General features: G+C 41.9%; 1 protein-coding gene across 3 annotated transcripts in view; it reads left to right on the top strand.

Annotated features, from left to right (window-relative positions):
* OFD1 (OFD1 centriole and centriolar satellite protein) overlaps nucleotides 1-20487 on the top strand; it is a 66876-nt gene that overhangs the window by 31359 nt on the left and 15030 nt on the right. For all 3 annotated transcript variants that reach the window (XM_073902072.1, XM_025857424.2, XM_025857420.2), the window contains 10 exons: nucleotides 7631-7738; nucleotides 9500-9636; nucleotides 9962-10135; nucleotides 12639-12745; nucleotides 14284-14403; nucleotides 16094-16167; nucleotides 17305-17396; nucleotides 18465-18654; nucleotides 19645-19775; nucleotides 20305-20416. In XM_073902072.1, the coding sequence (XP_073758173.1) occupies nucleotides 7631-7738; nucleotides 9500-9636; nucleotides 9962-10135; nucleotides 12639-12745; nucleotides 14284-14403; nucleotides 16094-16167; nucleotides 17305-17396; nucleotides 18465-18654; nucleotides 19645-19775; nucleotides 20305-20416 (1245 nt within the window). The remainder of the gene's footprint in view (nucleotides 1-7630; nucleotides 7739-9499; nucleotides 9637-9961; nucleotides 10136-12638; nucleotides 12746-14283; nucleotides 14404-16093; nucleotides 16168-17304; nucleotides 17397-18464; nucleotides 18655-19644; nucleotides 19776-20304; nucleotides 20417-20487) is intronic.

The following is a 20487-nucleotide window of genomic DNA, read 5'->3' as shown; positions in this document are numbered from 1 at the left end:
TAATGGATTTGTTGGAGCCCTCAGTATAAGCTCAAGTGTCGCTTAATACAGATGCAGAGGATGTATAGAGGTATTTATAGATATGTCTCTACACAGGTTAGTGGAACATTCAAATTTCCTTGTTCTGCAGGCTGAGAGAGCCTAGAAGCAATGACCCCCCAATAGCCATGAGCACACCTAGTGCCCACTTTGGAACACTTAAGATTTGGTTTCCAATACCATTCCATAATAATAGGAACCAAGGCTGCCTGGAGCAATGGCTGATTCCAGGACTGGGGCAGAGAATGTACAAGATGAGCCTGGAGTCTTTTACAGTGCCAGATGAAAGGAAATCCTTAATTAAAAAAAAAAAAAAAATCCACTGTGAAAGAGCTTCCAAAGGCCAAAGCTAGAACACATGGAGCAACAAAATAAAATTTTGGATTATATAAAATATTACATAATCACATAGGAATTGAAATAGAATGTATAAAATACCCATGAGTCCGTACCAGTGTAAATAAATGCTTGAATAAATGAGACTAGAGAATCCCTTCTTAGAGGGGTGTATATATGGGGAGGGGAGAGGGGAGTAGTGAACTAATGAGGGGCCTGTGAATAGTACTACAGAACTGGGAAAAGGTGACCATTCTTCACCTAGAATGAGTGAGGGGAAGAGCACATCTCGAAAGATTATCTACTGCAGCATCTTGAAGAAAATTTCTGCAGTAGGTCTACCTTTTCTATAAAGGCAAAGCAGACACACCTGAGCGTAACAGTGGCAGGAAGTTGTGAGGAGAGAACAGGAGCCCTGGGGGAAGAGAAGGTCAAGAGAAGATCAGTGGATGAGCCAAAGAGGAACTGCAAGCCATGGATATGAAAGAACAGAGTGTAGGTCACGTTAGAGGAAGTGAGAAACAGTAGATTTTAAAATATTCAGAAAACGGAAAAAAGAAACAGGCCTTTAACTTGGCTGGTGCAGAAGCTAAATCCTTCCAACTGGTTTTTTTTTTTTTTTTTTTTTAAGATTTTTATTTATTTGACAGAAACACAGCAAGAGCGGGAACACAAGCAGGGGGAGTGGGAGTGGGAGAGGGAGAAGCAGGCTTCCTGCCGAGCAGGGAGCCCGATGTGGGGCTCGATCCCAGGACCCTGGGACCATGACCTGAGCCGAAGGCAGACGCTTAACCGTCTGAGCTACCCAGGCGCCCCCTTCCAACTGTTTTAAGAAACTAAAAACTTCTAAATTTCTACTCCTGCTTTAAAAAAAGTTTCACACTATTCAGAAAAGTATAAAGTGAAAGAAAAGTGGAAATCGCTGCCTTTATTCTCTGATCTCCCTTTCCACGGATACCTAGAATGAATAGTTTCTCCTACCAGAATTTTGTTTATGAATGTGAAAGTCTGTGTGATTGAAACATACATATAATCATAAATGGGCTCGTATTATACTGTTTTGCAATTTGCTTTATTCACCAATATATCTGTATATTCAGAATATTTTTTAAAGAATGTTTTTAACCCCCATTGGAGATTTCATTGTTTTATTGTTTTGCCATTGGAAGCAATCGGTGTGTAGAGTACAGCCTTTGTGGGCTTCTAGAAGTATAGCTGTGTAAACTTACAGAAGTGGAATGATGAGGTCAAAGGGCATGTGCATTCGAGCACACACAAACCCTGACAAAATTCCCTCCCAAGTGAACGAGCATGTCTGTTTCCCACTCCCCTGTGTGGAAGAAGTTGACTTCAACCCTCCTGGATGACTTTAAGAGGTTCAAGAGCTCAGTGGGGGAACTCACTGCAAATGTGGTGGAAATAGCAAGACAACTAGAATTGGAGCCTGAAGATGGGACTGAAGTGCAGCAATTCTCAGGATCAAACTTGAACAGATGAGTTGCTGCTTACGGATGAGCAGAGGAAGTGGTTTCTTGAGCCGGAATCTCCCGGCGAAGGTGTGGTGAAGGTTGTTGAAGTGACAACAAAGGATTTAGATTATTACATAAACGTAGTGCCCGCATTCGAGAGGATTGACTCCAGTTTTTTTTTTTAAGATTTTATTTATTTGTCAGAGAGCACAAGCAAGCAGAGCAGCAGGGAGAGGGAGAAGCAGACTCCCCGCAGAGCAGGGAGCCCGATGCGGGGTGTGGGGCTCAATCCCAGGACCCCGGGATCATGACCTGAGCCGAAGGCAGATGCTTAACCGACTGAGCTACTCAGGCGCCCCGGAGTGACTCCAATTTTGAAAGAGGTTCTATTTTGAGTAAATCATGTGCTACAGAGAACTTGTGAAAGGAAGGGTGAGTGTGGCTGACTTCATTGTTGTCCTGCTGCTGCTGTTGGCCACAGCCACCCCACCTCCACCAACCACCACCCTGATCAGTTATCAGCCATCAACACCAAGGCAAGACCCTCCCCCAGCAAGAGTATGACTGGTTGAAAGCCCAAATGATGGCTAGCATTTTTATTTTTATTTTTTATTATTTTTTAAAGATTTTATTGACAGCGGTACAGCAAGAGGAGGAACACAAGCAGGGGAAGTGGGAGAGGGAGAAGCAGGCTTCCTGCAGAGCAGGGAGCCCGATGCGGGGCTCGATCCCAGGACCCTGGGACCATGACCTGAGCTGAAGGCAGATGCTTAACGACTGAGCCACCCAGGCGCCCCAATTTTTAGCAATATTTTTAAATTAAGATATGCACATTGCTGTTTTAGACATAGTGAATGTTATTGCACACTTAGGCTCGAGTATAGTGGAAACATGACTTTTATATGTACTAGGAGACATTCATTAGACTTGATTTATTGTGATACTCACTGTATTGCACTGGTCTGGAACTGAAATTGCAGGATCACTAAGGTATTCCTGTATTTTTTTTTTAATGGATGTGTCCCGATTAACTTAATGCCATAACTGATGAATCCAGTAGCATTATGGACAATGCAGTCATGAACATTTTATATATGTGTGTGTGTATATATATATATATATATATATATATATTTTTCAATCAAAATATTTGTATAATACAAAATGCAGAAATTATAAATATAGCTTGGTGAAACCATCAAAAAATAAATGTACGCAGGAAATACCTCCCACCACAAGAAATAGAACAATGCCAGCATCCCAGAAGCCTCCCTTGTGTCCTTCCCAATCACTCTGCTTTCCCTCTTACCCAGTCTTAACTGCTGTTCTGATATCTAGCACCATAGATTATTAATGCCTGTTTTTACACTTTATATGCATGTAGTCCTGCAATATATCTTTTTTTAAAACTATTTATTTATTTGAGAGAGGGACAGAGAGAGAGAGCACAGTGGGGTGAGGGGCAGAGGGAAAAGCAGACTCCCTGCCGAGCAGGGAGCCCGATGCGGGGCTCGATCCCAGGACCCTGGGACCATGACCTGAGCCGAAGGCAGACGCTTAACGACTGAGCCACCCAGGCGCCCCCCTACAATATATCTTGAGTGTGGCTTCTTTCTCTCAGCATTATGACATTGATTGATACTATTTTAGCATTGGTTTGTTCATATTAATTGCTATGTATTCCATTGTGTGAGTATATGGTTATTTTTTACTCAAGTATAATATAGTGTTATATTAGTTTCAGGTGTACAGTATAATGATTCAACAATTCTATATATTTCTCAGTACTAATCGTAACAAGTATACTCTTAATCCTCTATCTATTTCACTCATAGCCCCACTTACCTCCCCTCTGGCAACTATCAATTCTATGGATTTTAAGAGTCTGTCTCTTTTTCCTTTGTTTCTCCATGTATTTGTACTTTCCAGATTTTTTTCTTACGGTTGATTTCTAGTTGCATACTGTTGTGGTTGGAAAAGATACATGATATGACTTCAGTCTTGTTGAATTTGAGACTTGTTGGCCTAACATGTGATCTGTTTTGGAGAATGTTTAATGTGCACTTGAAAAGAATGTGTATTCTGCTGTTTTAAGATGGAACCTTCTGAATATATCTGATAGCCCCATCTGGTCCAGCATGTCCTTCAAAACCACTATTTCCTTATTGATTTTCTGTCTGTCTGATCTGTCCATTGATGTAAGCAGAGTGTTATACTCCCTTACTATTATTATATTATATCAATTACTTCCTTTGCGTTTATTATTAGCTGTTTTATATATTTGGGTGCTATTGTGTTGGGTGCATAAGTATTTACATTGTTCTTTTTTTTTTTTTTTTTTTAAGATTTTATTTTTAAGTAATCTCTACACCCAGCGTGGAGCTTGAACTCACAACCCAGGGATCAAGAGTTGCATGCTCCACCATTTGCCAGATAAATGTTTTTTCATCCCTTCACTTTCAGTCTACATGTATATTTAGGTCTGAAGTGATTCTCCTTTAGGCAGCATGTAGATGGGTCTTGCTTTTTTTTTTTTTAATTAAGATTTATTTATTTAGAGAGCAAGAGAGAACCACATACGAATGGAGGGAAGGGCAGAATGAGCCATCTTCAAGCAGACTCCCTGTTGAGCAAGGAGCCTGGTGAGGGGCCCGATCCCATAATGCGTGAAATCATGACCTGAGCCAAAAGCAAGAATCAGACACTTAACCAGCTGAGCCACTCAGGTGCCCCACAGATGGATCTTATTTTTTGTCCATTCAGTCACCCTACGTTTTTTGAGTGGAGCATTTAGTCCATTTACATTGAAAGTAATTATTGATAGATGTGTACTTATTGCCATTTTGTTACATGTTGTATGTTCTCTGTTCCTTTCTTGCTCTCTATGATCACAGTTTGCTGGCTTTCTTTAGTGATGTACTTAGATTTCTTTCTCCTTATTTTTGGTGTATCAGTGGTTTTGATTTGTTATATTTAGGCTTATATTAACATCTTATGCATACATCTGTGTATGCATATGTTGATGGTTGCTTAAATTTGAACCCATTCTAAAAGCACTAAATTTTTACTCATCTCCCCCCATTCATTTTATGTATTATGATGTCATACTTTACATCCTTTTATTTTGTGAATCTCCTGACTGATTTTTACAGATATAATTGATTTTACTGCTTTACTTTAATCTCCATGCTGGTTTTATAAGTGATTAATCTACTTTTATTATGTTTATATATAACTGTGAAATTTTTTCCTATCCTAACTTTCTTATTCCTGATTATGGCCTTTTCTTAAAATTCAGAGAACTCCCATTAACATTTCTTGTAGGGCTGGTTTAGTGGTAATGAACTCCTTTAACTTTTGTCTGGGAAACTCTTCACTTCTCCTATTCTGAATGATAGCCTTGCTGGGTAGAGTATGCTTGGTTGCAGATTTTTTTTTTCCTTTCAGCACTTTGAATGTATGTCGCCATGCCCTTGTGGCCTGCAGAATTTCTGAAAAATCAGCTTCTAGCCTTTTGGGGTTTCCTTTGTATATAACTGCTGCTTTTAAAATTCTCTATCACCACTTTTTGCCATGTTAATTATGTGTTTTGGTGTGGACCTCCTTAGGTTGATTTTGTTGCGGTCTCTCTGTGCCTCCTGGATCTGGATTTCTGTTTCCCTCCCCAGGTGGAGGATGTTTTCAGCTATTAGGTCTTCAAATAAATTTTTTGTCCCCTTTTTTCTCTCTTCTCCTTCTGGGATCCCTATGATGCAAATGTTATTATGCTTGATGGTGTTGCTGAGTTCCCTTAACCTATTCTCATTATTTATTATTCTTTTTTCTTTTTGGTGTTCATCTTGGGAACTTTCCATTACTCTGGCTTCCAGCTCACCGATCCGTTCTTCTGTCTCCTCTAATCTGCTATTGATTTCCCTCTAGTGTATTTTTAATTTCAGTTGAGTCTTTCATCTGTGATTGGTTCTTTTTTATATTTTCTATCTCTTTGATGATGGTCTCACTGAGATCCTCCACTCTTCTCAAGTCCATCAAGTATCTTTATTACCATTACTTTGAATTCTTTTTTTTTTTTTTTTTTTTTAAGTAGGCTCCATGCCTAGCATGGACCCCAACGCAGGGCCTCAACTCAAGACGCTGAGATCAAGACCTGAGCTGAGATCAGGAGTCAGACACTTAACCAACTGAGCCACGCAGGTGTCCCCATTACTTTGAGTTCTTTATCAGGCATATTGCTTTTCTCCATTTCATTTAGCTGTTTAAAGGGCCAGTCTGGAGTTGCCATGGGATTGTAGTTGGGTGTTGTCAGCAGTCAGACCAGATCCCTGCTCTTAGCCTGTTTCCTGGGGCTGAGAGGTGGTTGGCGGGTGGGGCTGGCAGATCAGATGTCTGCCCTGAGTCCATTTGCTGGGGCTGTAGTTGAGCGGGTGTGTGTGGTTATCCTCTCCTATCTCCAGGGCAGGAGTCACTCTGTAGTGGTGGCTTATGGGGTGTATCGTGGCAGGAGCTGCTTTGGAGGGACTCCTGCCACTTGGGCATTGGATGAGCCAGATCCGCAGGAGAACATGGGAGCTGGGTGGTGGTAGTAAGGTAGGTGGTGGTGGGGGGTGGTGTTCATGCTGTTCCCAGAAGTGTCTGGCTATCTAGACTTGGGGGTGTGGGGAGAAATGGCTCCTGACAGCTCTTTTGTTTTTGGAGATGTCTCCTGAAGATCTCTGCCCCTCCAGCACAGGTTCGAAGATTAGTAAATAAATCTCCTTCCAGGTATACCCCAAGAGCTTTTCAAATTGCTGCTTCTTTGCTGTTTCTATGTGGGGTTGTTTGTTATGCTGGCTCTTTAAGAGTGGACACTCCGTTTCCTTTTGCCCTCCAGCTCTCCCAGAGCTAAGCGCAATGATTATTAAGGTACCTGGAGGGAAGCCCTGCCGACTGTAAAAACTCACAAAGTTAAGCCCCCCCGGTTTTTAAAGCCAAATGATATGGGGACTCGTCTTTTCAGTGCAGGTCACCCCTGTCTGGGGTGCCTGGTGTGGCTGGGTTCTGCTCTTCTCCCTTCTCTGTGCTTGTGGTGTCCCTCCAATTGGTGGTTAGTTTGGTTCTCAACTGTGTCTCTGCCCCTCCTACCCTTTTCAGTGTGGCCTCCCCTCTGCGATTAACTGTGGGATGTCTGTTCTGCCAGTCTTTGGGTTTGTTTTCTGGGTTAGTTGCTCTGCTGTGGCTGTTACGTAGGTATGTCTGTGGGAGGAGGTAAGTTTAGAATCTTCCTATTCTGCCATCTTCCCAGAAGTCCCATATGCCTGTGTTTTTAATCTTAGCAATCTTACTGGAAAAATACAGTCTCTCTGTTGTATTATTTTGCATTTGTTTATACTTTTGTTCACGTTTGACAGTTAAACTTTTTTTGTGTAAATTTTGTCCGTGTCTTGTTCCATTTTTCCATTTTTTTCTTACTGAATTGTAAGAGCTCTTTGATATTATCAAAATTAGTCCTCTGTTTCCATATTACTGCAGATATTTTTTTTCCAGTGTATCACTTGTCTTTTGACTTCATTTCATGCCATATAGGTTTCTGATTTTTATATTGTTAGAGTGATAAATATTTATCCGTATTGCTTCTAGGTTTTGTGTCATGTTTGCAAAGGCCTTTCCTTAGATATTATTCTTAAAAGATCTAGAATGTAAAAAAGGATAATGTTTTAAAACCAAGATTATATGAACAGTGACTGAGCGATGGTTAAATGAAAGAAATTTGTGCAGTGAAACGGTATTATACACTTTGTGTCTTTTAGGTTTTCTCATGCAGTTTTTAAGAGAATTGGCAGAATATCATCAGTCCAAAATGAGCTGTGATATGGAAACTCAGACAAGTTCAGCGTTTCCTAGCAAAGACTCTCTTGGTAACTGTAGCCTTTTTTCAGAATTTTAATTGTTGTTTTCAAATGACAGAAATGACCTGATTTACTATATTACATGCTTGTTCTTGACTGGGAGGGATGCAGCCTGCAGGTGGCGGAGGTGCTCATTTCCTCTGGAATCACTGTGGGAAGGGACCAGAACTGCTCTCCAGTACTGCTCCCTCCCCTCGTGACGGCTAAGGCTGCACTTTCCAAATCTTGGGGGAATCCAAAGGCCCACGTTCTTCCTTGTGTGTTGCATTCAACCTCTCTTAACTGGCAAGTTCTTCCCTATGTCTCATCTAACTTTATTTTACAGCCACTAAGTGAGAAAATCCTAGATGAGTTGCACTGCAGAGAACTAGACAAGTCAGTGGTGTATCATTTCAGTTTATAGTTGAGGAATTGGGGGTCCCCAGAGGAAGAGCAACTTGGAAACATTCTGGGGCAGAACTGATAGTAGAGTCCAAGTTTTCTAAAATTATGTGATTAATCGGTTTTGTGGCCCTTCCCAAGTCTTAAGGAGTAATGGTGCTTTTAACCTTTAAGATGAGCCTATAATTGGTAAAAGCTACACTGTATAACTAGGCCTTTAATTTATTTTGGCATAGGTTTTATTCCATTGGGAACATGGTACATGCTTATTCTAGAACAGTGCTGTCCAATAATATGCGCCACATACGTAATTTTTAACTGCCTAGTGGCCATAGTAAAAAAACAACAAAAAATCCACAGGTGAATTTGTTTTAATATATTTTATTTAACCCAATATGACTAAAATATTCCAACATGTAATCTGTATAAAAAACATGAATGAGATTATTTTAGATAAAATTTCTGTGTTCAGTCCTTGAAATCTGGTGTGTCTTTTACACTTAGAGCCCATTCAGTTCAGATGATCACATTTCATCTACTCAGTGGCCGCATGCGGCTAGAGAGTCCTGTATTGAACAGCACAATTACAGAGCATTTGGAAAATACAGAAAAGTGAATGGAAAATATGTCTAAAATTTTCTAAAGAGATGAACACTGCCAGTACTTCTGCCAGCCTTTTTTCATGTGCATTCTTCTTGGTGGGTGTTGGTGTTCTCCATGGCTGAGATTGTCCTCTAGGTACACATTTGCATGTTGCTGCATGGTTGATTCTGATCCACAGTTGGTTTGAGGGCTGTGGGTCTACTGGAGACAGCACTAGAATGCGAGATAGTCAGTGGACCTGGTCTCAGTCCCAGTTACACCATTACATAGTTGCTTAGCCCTCGAGGACTCAAACTGTAGGGGCCACTTTCCTTCCCTGTAAAGCAGAGGAGTTGAAATACATGATCTTTGGTTTATTTTAAAGTCAGTGTTTTGAACGTGTGAGTCACCGGTAACCAAAGGCCACTTCGTTCTGCCTTGGCATCTAGGGACTAGAAAGAGATGCCAGTGTTTTCTGACTTCTATTGTACGCTTTGCTTTCTTTGCCCCTGACATTTGAGGATGAAAATTTTCTAACATACAAAAAGGTTGAAACAGTTGTACACTGAACACTTGTATACCTAGATACTCCCAGCAAATTTGTGTGATACTTGCTCAAGCACTTGTCTGTCCCATCCATTAATCCGTCTTAATTTTTTGATGTTTCAAAGTCAATTGCAGAGATCCCTACACTTTCCCCTAAGTATACTCTTTGCTTTTGAACAGACCTCTAGCCTCTTGCTCACCTGACCACATTTCTCTGTTCTAACTTCCTGTGTTGTTGTTGTTTTGTTTTTTTTTTAACAGCAGAAAAGCTTCAGCTCATTGATGATCAGTTTGCGGATGCTTACCCTCAGCGTCCCAAGTTAGAATCTTTAGAAATAAAGTTAAATGAATATAAGAGAGAAATAGAACAGCAGCTTCGGGCAGAAATGTGTCAAAAGGTAAGTTGTATCTTGTTGCTGTTAGCAAGAGTGATATTGGTGCTTATCTTTTGATGCCTTAATGTTAGGTATAAGGGGGAAAAAATGGAGACACTTTATTAATGAATGTGATAAACTGTTGCACATGTGATTTTTCTTTCTAATTGATGTCATTTTTTGTGCCTTTTGAATGAATGCTACAGGTACAGTGAATGAGATGAAACTAAAGATGAGTTAAACTAAATATATTTAAGTAGAGCATTAGTGTTAAACCTAGCCATCAAGAGAGAAGTTATTTCTTTAGTATAGTTATTGGTATTTATAGTTATTTGTACTCAATTGGCAGTTGAAGTATTTTAAAGATACCGAAATAGCAAAAGTTAAAATGGAAGAGAAGAGAAAGGCTGAGAGGGAGTTAGCTGAGTTCCGGAACGAATTGGAGCGAGCTTGTCAAGCAAAATCTGAAGCCCTCATTTCTCGGGAAAAGATGGCTCTTGAGAGAATTCAAAAGCACCAAGAGGTAACATTTTACAGTTATTTACCGGGTGTCTGTTTCCTGCAGCTCTTAGTAGATTGGCTCAAGGTCTGAGACTGGGTTGGAACAGTTGGTTAGACAAGACAGAGCGCTACAGGAGTACTAGGGACTGGGGTCAAGAGCACAAATGGAAGGATCGGCCTTGAAAATGATACGCAGACTTCGTTCCTCCGAAACGGCTGGAAGGAAAGAACTGTGAGTGCGAACATCCGTGTGGGGATTGTGAGAAACTCACGCTGAATAAGCTCCATCCTCTTGGGCAGATTTGAGATTTAGGGGGGCAGCTTCTAGAAGAGGATCAGCAGTTGGGGAACGGTTGCGTGGGGGGAGAGGCAGAGCAGTGAACGCCCTGAGACAGACAGGACTGATGGCACTGTGTCGAGGGCCCAGCTGAGACGGGCAGCTTGTGACGGATGTAGACCAGACCAGGCGCTTGGAGGCGATTGTTCTGTTCCAGTTCTTGGGAAGCTTTGTAAGGTTAGCCAGGGTAGAAAGAGGCACCTGGGGAGCGGAGCTTTCTAGAGCTGACTTGGCTTGAGAAAAGCAGCCTGTTTAATTGAAGACACTGGGGCTCGGTGGGGTGGTGAAGGAAGCCAGAGGGCAAGATGGGTGGCTACCAGCCCAGGGGAGAAGGGAAGGCCCTGGGGCAGAGTCCGAGGCCTCGAGGGCTAGGTCTGGGGCTACCGACAGGTGGAAGGGTAAGCATGGGCCAACGGGATAGGGTTGCAGGCGGAGGTGTCACGTGAAGACCGGCAACAAAACGCAGTGTGCTGCCATTGTGTCAAGTTCAAGGTACCCGGAGGAGCGGAGTCCAGGCCTGCAGAGGTCAGTCAGGTGGCCATCTGATCTTCTCTCACGGAGGGTGACTGGACGGGAGGTGGAAAGCTTGAGGTGTGGCAGGAGGCGTGGGGTCCACTCTTGTAGAAGAATCCAGTTCCTTTCCCAAGGGGCTATCTTTGACCGGCCTGGGTTGGGACCACTGTTCCCCGTGTCCGGCCAGAGCTGCTGCCGTCGGGAGCTCTTGCTCGGGACTTCTCCGTCAGACCCAGTCGTTTCATGCTGGTTGCGTCCCCTGTATGGTTTTGTTTACCATTTCTGGTGATTGGGCTCCTGTAAAAATAAATTGGGGAAGCACTGTCTTTGAGATGATTGCATTATGTTTAGATGAACAACTGCATCCTCAAGATCGGTGACTAATTCAGACTAATCAGTTACCAGACCAGAATACTCATTCATTCATTCATTCATTCATTTATTTTAAAGATTTTATTTATTTATTTGACATAGACAGAGTGAGCACAAGCAGGGGGAGTGGCAGGCAGAGGCAGAGGGAGAAGCAGACTCCCCACGGAGCAGGGGGAGCCCGATGTGGGACTCAATCCCAGGACTCCGGGATCATGACCCGAGCCGAAGGCAGTCGCTTAACCAACTGAGCCACCCAGGCGCCCCCAGAATACTCATTTAGTTAACTGATTCTCTGAAGGCTCTGGACAAGAGGGCCCTCCTCATGCAAAGCATCGTGTCTTTCTTCCACCACCTGGAATGCCCTTCTCCTTCCGTCCCTGATGAAACTCGCTTGGCGGGTGCCTGGGTGGCTCAGTTGGTTAAGCGACTGCCTTCGGCTCGGGTCATGATCCCGGAGTCCCGAGATCGAGTCCCACATCGGGCTCCCTGCTCAGCGGGAAGCCTGCTTCTCCCTCTGACCCTTTCCCCTCTCATGCTGTTTCTATCTCTCTCTCTCTCTCAAATAAATAAATAAAATCTTTAAAAAAAAAAAAAAACTCGCTTGGCCTTCAAAATCCAGCTGGAATGTCACCTCCTTGTGATACCTTCCCTGGGCTCCTACTGACAGACTGATTCGCCTGTCGCTCCTGCCACGGAGTCTTTCTGTATTTTGGTTATAAAATCCTCACATCGTAGTCTGATTATTTCTCTCTCCCTGACTGAACTGCAAATTTTGTAAAGGTGAGACCTGTATCTGCATCCTTCTCTGTCCAGCTCCGAGTGTGCTGTTTGACATAGGCTAGGTATTCCATGAAGCCTTGCTCGGCAGACACACAGATGGAGGTGTGGCCCATTCAGCTTGCCGCTGCTGAGCCAGAACGGGAACTGAAACTTGCCGGCAGCAACAGCAGCAGGGGAATTCTGTTCTTTTGACGTTTTATTGCTAAACACCCATTTTGTCATTTTTTTCTTGCTGAAGCACTCATCCAAATTTTAAGCGTCTGAGAGATGTTACGTAGAATAAATAGACCAGGGATGTTAGGAATACAGGATAATGGAGTTTCACAGTCATTGAAGGAGGGAACATGTGTTTGGGTAAGGAATTAGGCAAAAAAGCATACCTCGAATTGAAACCTCTTAAGAGAAAGGGAAATTGTAACCCTAAGTGTCTGGAGTTTGTTTTCCGGAATTTAGGAAGCAGTATGTTCAGATCTGTTTTATTTTCTTTAGCTTGCTTACTAAAAATTAAAGCTTTCATACACAGATGGAAACCAAAGAAATTTATGCTCAGAGGCAGCTTCTACTAAAAGATATAGATTTGCTAAGAGGCAGAGAAGCCGAGCTGAAGCAACGGATCGAAGCTTTTGAATTGTGAGTAATGTGTATTCGTTTCGGATATTCAGAATGAATGAGATTTAAAAGAACTAAATAGGTGTCTTAATAGTCTGATGCTAATTGCCAAGTAGAGTTTTTAGTTGTTAAAGTGACAACACCTGGTTTTAAAAGGCACAGATTAAGAGAAACAAAAACTAGGGTTTCATTTATGAAATACTAGACATTAGGGTGAAAAGCAGAATGAGACACCATCATTGGGCTATAGTAAGACCAGATAGATGATTTGAAGAAGCTAATAATGCTTTGACAAATCCTGTGTTTCTCATTTACGTTCCGTTCAGATCTAATAGTTTCACATGCACATAGCAACTGAACTCCAGATACCCAGACCTTCCATGTTTACTTGCTCTACTGTAAAAAAAAAAAAAAAAAAAAAGGAAATATGGTGGCTCTGACTTGACTTGTACTGGGTGAAACTATTTCTCTTGGTGTGTGTGTTACTTTTTCTAAGTGCTCACAGATGTATCAACCTTCAAATTTTACCTGGGATTAATACCAAGCTCACCAGTCTGTAGTTGGTGGAATAAGCTTTCTTTCCCATTTGGGATCTTGACATTCATAGATACTCCAGGAATCCGATTTTATTTAAGAGTTTGTCTCCATCTTCATTAATGTTTTTTCATTTTCATAGGCTCTATTCATTTGATTTCTTCTCTCTGCCTACCTTACTCTCCTTTTGGTGATACTGAAGTGGCACATTGATAGAGAAAAGTAAAGGGGCAAAATTTGGGCAGATTCTCGGTTACATAATCATGATTATATAATCACTTCCTTACCTCCACGTCCCGGACTCCTCCCGTCTAACTATATTAAACTAAAATAAATGGATTTAATGCTCCTTTGCTTTACAGATTAGCCAGCAGAGGGAGCTCTAACACAAAGCGTTTATCCTTTGCTTGAAACAGACCATGTTCATAGCACTCCTCACTGCGGTTTGGTCTAAGTACTTGTGAACCTGACTCCCGGCTCCAGAATTGGTTTTGTGGGTGATTGGGGGGGGTCTCTCCATGAAAAGCACTCCATTCTCCGGATTTGGAGGTTCCGAAGGACCCATCTATCGTTTGCTCTCTCTCGTCACTCTTTTCAACATGCATTCAATGGATTATTAAATGCCAAAAATGAATCTTCTACCTATAATTCTTATGGGCTCATCAGTTAAGTCTCACAATTAGAAGTAATACTCTAGAAGAAACAAGCATTTAAGTGCACTAGAGTTTGGTTTGTAGCTTTGTAACTAAAAACATCACTTTTTCATCCCCAAATTGATGATAGCCATTGATCCCCTGTAACCCTTTTTTGAGTGTGGATCCTCTTCTGTAAGAGACCACTTTGGTCTTGGTACATTCACACTCCCCTTAGGTGCCACCGGATAATTCCATCTGCTAGTTGATGAACTAAGTCAGCTCATAAAATAGATGGAGGAACTGAAACACGGGCTATTTTTTACCCCCTAAATTTGTTACTTCAGATGTTGTGGTTTTCTTATTTGCTTTCTCTCTTTTTGCTAATTTCAGGACTCAGAGGCTGCAAGAGGAAAAAAATAAAAGCCTAACTGACACACTTAGGAAGCGGGAATTGAATATAAAGAGCATTGAGGAGAGCTATGACCAGAAGCTCAAGAATGAACTTCTCAAGTAATTGCATGGCATTGCTAAAGGAATCCCGTGTTTCATTAAGTTGCTAGAAGCACAGCAACACTGATGAAATAGATAAGACGGACAGTTTTTTTTTTGGGGGGGGGGAGATAAGATGGACAATTTATGGCAAAATTTGGTGTTTAAAAAAAATACAGGTTTTCATTGGTAGTCAAGGCTTTCCCATGAATATTTAAGATGGGTTTAAAAAGATGCAGAGAATAGCATCCTCTGCTCATTCTCACTCATAGCTTCTCTGACACTGAGAGCTTATGGTTTGCTTCAGTTTTTAGGGCACCTTAGGACTTGCTCAGTTTGCACAGCTGAGCAGCTGAAAAGTCAGAAGTACAACCACTTTCCTCCCTTCTCTCCTCATACTGGCATGAAGATGGGGATAGGCCACAGTTTCTCCAGTGGTGGTCTTATCGGTGACAGGGTTCGTCACTGAACGTGTGCCCTGGTATTCCTTCAAGGTTCTGCCAAGCCCGAATCCAGAAAAAGGATTAGCTATAGGAAGCAAAACACAGCATAGGAGAGGAGAATATGGATAAGTGTGGTCCCTGGGGCTTTCCTATAGCCTGAGTTTTGTATCTTGGTGAATAATCTCTTCGTGCAAAGACATTAAGCCCATATGGTAACTCCCTCCCATGCGTGGCACGCCATCTGGCACATAGCAAGTGCTCAGTTAATACTGACTAAGTGCATGTGTAGTGAAGCGATGACTGCGCTCAGCTCCTCTGGGCAGGTTCTAGTCATTGGCCTCATTTTTATTGCCTTGCTCATAATTTGTCATTGGTATTCCATTACATAGTACGCACCGAGGTTTCTGGAAGTTATTCTTTAAAAGAATTCTGTCAAAAAAGGTAGCATCTTTTCATTGTATCAGTTTTGAAATGATGGATTTGATCTACCTATTTTATGTCTGCTCCTCTACCATACTAGCGAACACTGAAGTAACCCTAGTTGTTAAACACGTTTTTCTTCCTTTATTCCTTACAGTTTGTTAACTTCACCTAGCCATGGATATAGTGAACTGTTTGGTATCATTTGTCCGGCTTTGGGTGTCCTTCTGTGTCTTTAGCCAAGTGTTGAAGTTGGGAGGATATCACAGGATTGCTTCTCCTTCCTTTTTCTGGCCTCTGAACCAGAAAGTCAGCTGGTAGCAGCTGGTGGAGATGGCTGAAGCCCCGAGAGATGTGCCTTTGGGTATTGCTAATTCAGGTCTAATGCTCGTGGCAGTTGGCTCTCAATGCCGTGCTCAGCCTTTAAGGGCAAAAGTTCTTATCTTAGGGAGGGGAGACGGATAGGTGAATTGCAAGTGACTGACTTGGTTATCATTTGGGATTTAGAGTCTGTCACGCACACTGTAAGTTGGCCTTAATTTACTACCTTGTGTCAGTCGAGACCAACTGAGAAATAATTGTTCTCTCTAACCTCACAACAACAACAGGACCCTTGATCTTGTGTGACTGAGTTTTGGGACCAAATTGACAGGATCACAGCAGGGTGTTATGGACCTTTTATGTTCAGAATTCATATCCCTGGCTTTTGTCTTGAGAGAGCTTGAGGCTTACATGTTGTCACTTTCAGTGCCCTTAGGTGCCCCAGCGCCACAGATAAGCTCATGTATTGATGGTAATCTGTCCAGGAAAGCGACAAGGAGCTCATTTTTGGTTCTTCTGATTGGCAGGTATCAACTTGAACTAAAGGATGACTATATCACCAGAACGAACAGGCTGATTGAAGATGAAAGGAAGAATAAAGGTGACTCTGGGGGCAAGCTGTGTTTTTCAGCACTGATGTAGGCTGTTAGCTTCCTAGTTGGGCCTGTTCTGTGTTCTAAAAAAAGACATAGCATACACATCCTTGTTACTACGAAAATTACATGTTTTTTGTTATTTTAATTTTACAAAATAAAAAAATACTGTCTTACTACATTTTTGTGAACCTTAGTGTTTAACCTTTTGTATATTCACAAGGGTTAGTGATTTATCAGCAGGATTTTTATCCAACTTTATTTCAATGTATTTTGATAAATGTGATTGTCAAGAAGGTGGCAGCAACTTATTGCCATCCCGTAAATATCACTCTTAACTGTGAGAGACTTCATTTTTTCCTAATGAAAATTTTAACTTCTCCGTCCCTGTGATCTAGTTTCTTATTTCTTTTACTTCTAATGTATTTTTATGCTTCATGCTATTTCCCCTTGACCTATAACCTCTTAAATTCTTGTATACATTAGCCAGAAACTAGGAAAGTTGGATAATTTTTCATTCTTTGAGATATTTTACATTTTAATATACGTCTAGGAACTTGTCGATGACAAGAAGTTAAACTTTTAGTGGCCATTTTAAATGGACTCTTAGGAGGACACCAGGGCTAGGTACTTGATACCGCCCAGCCAGGTCGCCCATTGTGGGCGCAACTGTCTTGTGAAGGTGAATGCTTATATAGGTATCCGTACCATCGTGGATTCAGCAAAGTATCCACGATGAGGTATATATGGTGAGGTATCTATATAGACTTGTGTTAGATGAAGTAAAAATGATAAAATAATAACTACAGAATCACAACAGACAACTAAATCTCTGCATTCGAGGAAATTCAGACCTGTTGGCATGAGGGCCCTGTGCTCTGAGCAGATGGTGTAAGTGGTAAAGATGTGTGTAGCAGGAGGAAGTTCGCCACATATTTAACCCTTAAAACTAACGTCCCGTCCGTCACCTGTTGTGTAACAGGGCTCATTTCGTACTTGCCTGCTGATTTTTTTTGACTCTGACATCTGCTGTTTAGATAATGAAATAATAGTCATTAGGGCTGATCTACGCCCATAAATTATTAAATGATTTTGTATCCACTAGGAAAACATGATGATGATAATTGGTTGGCTCTTTCTTTCAGAAAAAGCTATACATTTGCAAGAGGAGCTCACAGCTATTAATTCAAAAAAGGAAGAATTTAATCATTCAGTAAATCGTGTCAAAGAGCTTGAGGTAATTGTTAAGCCTGTTGTTTTGAAACAGACGTTAAGACGATATATGAAACCTCAGTTTTAGTCATACGTAATTTATCTTCAGTTATCCTCTTGATGTGTTTGTTTATTCCATGACTAAGAAGGTGATGGCTGCACTTTGTTCATTCGCGAGTTCTTCACTTCAATCTTAGTCTCCTAGGGAAGCATAAAAGGATGTCTTTTGGGGCCTAGAGTCCTGCCTGAATCCTGTCTTTCTCCCTTTCTGCTTATGTGCCTTTGGGCAAGTTCTCTGACCTCAGATTCCTTACCAGTAGACTTTGAGATGTTGCCTACATTCCATGATTGTGCAGGGAATTCAGTGAGCGGATTGATGTGCGTAGCACGCAGCTGACACAGACTAGCTTCTACCTCAGCCTCCTCTCCCTTCCTGTCAGCAGCAGGTAAAAATTCCTGTCATGATGTCGGGATCTTACAGCTTAAAACAAAATGAGATGCATTTTTCGTGTGCCACTGTTAACTTTATTTCTATTACTTTGTGTGTTTGCTATCTGAAGGACAGAACTGGAACTTTAGGTACTTAAAATAAATTTTATACACAGAACATATTTTTGTAGCTGTAAGGACTTGAGAGCTTTGCAGGCTGCAAACTTGAGCTCTGTTATACTAAGAAAAGAAATCACCCCACAGCGTGTTAGGATATCTTACCTTTTTATTACAAAAAAAAAAAAAAAAAGTGTGTGTAGATCTGTCTATATATATATATGTATTTATATATTGCCACCATCTGTGGTTACATTGTTGGGCCCTTAGTTGCATCCAGAAAATGGGGTGATTGTCAGAAGCACTAGCTTTGCAGGACAGGGTTGTACACAGTAGCAGTTGGATGAACTTGCCCCTGCCCCAAATCAAGGGCAAAAGATGACTTGTACTGCGGGAGTTAGGGTCTTGTTGCAGAGAACCAGACTTCTGTCATGGGGCCTTAATTCAGTCATGATGTCCAGCTCGGGGCGTGAAAGCCTGGCAGCTTTCACTTAAGCAGTCCTGTAAAGTCACTGTTCAAATACAAGTTTTTCTGTTTCAATTGCAGCTTGAGTTAGAATCTGTCAGAGCCCAGTCTTTGGCAATAACAAAGCAAAACCATCTGCTGAATGAAAAGGTGAAAGAGATGAGTGACTATTCGCTACTGAAAGAAGGGAAACTGGAGCTTCAGGCACAAAATAAATTACTTAACCAACAACTGGAAGAGACTAGAAATGAAAACTTGCGTCTCCTAAACCGTAGGTGTTTTTTTCTGATTGGCATGGCTTTGTAACTGCTATTAGCTTAGTACTCTGAAACTGCTTTGTCCTATAAGGGAAGCTTCAATCGGGAAGATTTTATAACATTAAGATTCTCGAATCAAAGGTACTTTGTTTTTGCTTCCTGCTGCGTAATTGTGTCACTAAGGAGAAAACTTTATTAACTGGATAAATCTGTCCCTCTGGATGGTACCCGGCTCCCCTTGCCCTCTGACTCCTCTGGCCTGGTGGTGCTTGGCCCGTGGGGACCCGCTCAAGCGCTTGGAGGGAGGGAAGAGTGAGGTCAAGGTGATTGTGATCCCTTCTCCATCTCCTCCTTGCGGAGTAGCCCTGGGCTGGCCCTGGGCCTCAGGAAAGCAAGATCCCAGTACCTGGGGGCTGGCGCCTCATCAGCGCCCTGTGCCTGCTCGCTCTCCCCAACTCTGGGAATGCCTCCCTTCCTGACCCTCCAGGCGTGAGGACTGGTAACAGCTTGGCCCCAGTACTAGCCCAGGGAACTATACCGTCCTTTGCGGTACCCTGTGGAAGTCTCTCTTTATTAAAGGGTCTTCTGATGACCCAAACTGGGGACACCATCTGCTTGCTTTCTGGACCCTGCGTGCCACTGACAGATTCAGAGGTCGGATTGGACCTAGGGGCAGTCCCTGGCAGGCTTTGACAGAGCATTCTTTCTGTGCCTCTGTGCGTAGTAGAGGAGAGGCGGGCATTCACGTTAATTTGAGGATTTGAAAGAATTCTACTGGGAGTAGAACTCTGAAGAGTGGTAAAGTTTGCAATTATGTGCATTAAATTCTTTTGTTCTGAAATTGGTGATTCAGGACTGGTCTTAGTCCATTCAATAAAACTGATATTAATTGCGTGCATACAAAGAAAGGAAAGAACCATCTAAAGCCTCTTTAGAAACTGTTTTTGTTAAGTAAAATGAGAAAACTTCAGGTTGGTAATGACCAGGCTTTTTTACCTTCATAGATATAGCTCAGCCATCTCCTGAGCTGGTGGTTTTTCAGAAAGAACTAAAGAAAGCCGAACATGCCATCGCATTTGAGCATAAGGAGTTCGAAAGCCACAGGCAGGCTCTGCAAAAACAGCTGCAAAGTGAAGTGAGTATTGCTCTTGGCTCATCCAAGTGTTAGGGCAGTGCACTTTGTGGGTGTGTAAAATTGGCATGTGTCATACCAGCATAAATCAGATCTATTTTAACATCAGAAATTCCCCCATATGCTAATTACTTTCCTAGTATTCTTTCTCATCTGAGAAAATTCTCGAGTGATTGTGACATTATATTCATGATAGTAAGAAAATCAAGAGGAAAGTAAACTCAAACACCCAGTTTTCCAAGTCTTGGTAGTAGTGCCCACTGTTAAAAGTATCTCTTGATTCTCACCCCGCAACTTAACGGTATTGATGCTCTCTTTCTCATGTGAACCTCCCATCCTGGAGTAGCTGCTGTATGAAAGGAGTAAAGAAGGAGCTGGAGAACTTGTTAGTGTGTTCTGTTGTTTCATAGGTATAAAGCTGCTCAGAATTGGCAAAAAAGAGAAAGAGAATAAGCCAGGTGAGAGAATTGTTCTTTTGAAATAAACTGATTTGTTTTACTTTCATTTCTTTTCCTTCCCTAAATCTTTTCAGATTGAACATTCTGCACAGCTGAAGGCCCAGATACTTGATAACGATAACTCTATAAAGAGGTTAACTCTACAGGTTGCCGATTTGAAATTGCAACTGAAACAAACCCGGACAGGTTGGAGACGTTTTTAACGTGCGTGTGTGTGTGTGTGTGTGTGTGTGTGTGTGTGTGTGTGTGTGTGTGTG

The sequence above is a fragment of the Callorhinus ursinus genome, unplaced genomic scaffold (assembly GCF_003265705.2).
Source record: "Callorhinus ursinus isolate GAN/ISIS: 27379988/994484 unplaced genomic scaffold, GSC_fseal_2.0 scaffold16, whole genome shotgun sequence".
Taxonomy (NCBI): domain Eukaryota; kingdom Metazoa; phylum Chordata; class Mammalia; order Carnivora; family Otariidae; genus Callorhinus; species Callorhinus ursinus.
The sequence above is the reverse complement of the archived record's forward strand: the minus strand, read 5'-3'. Positions and strand labels throughout refer to the sequence as shown.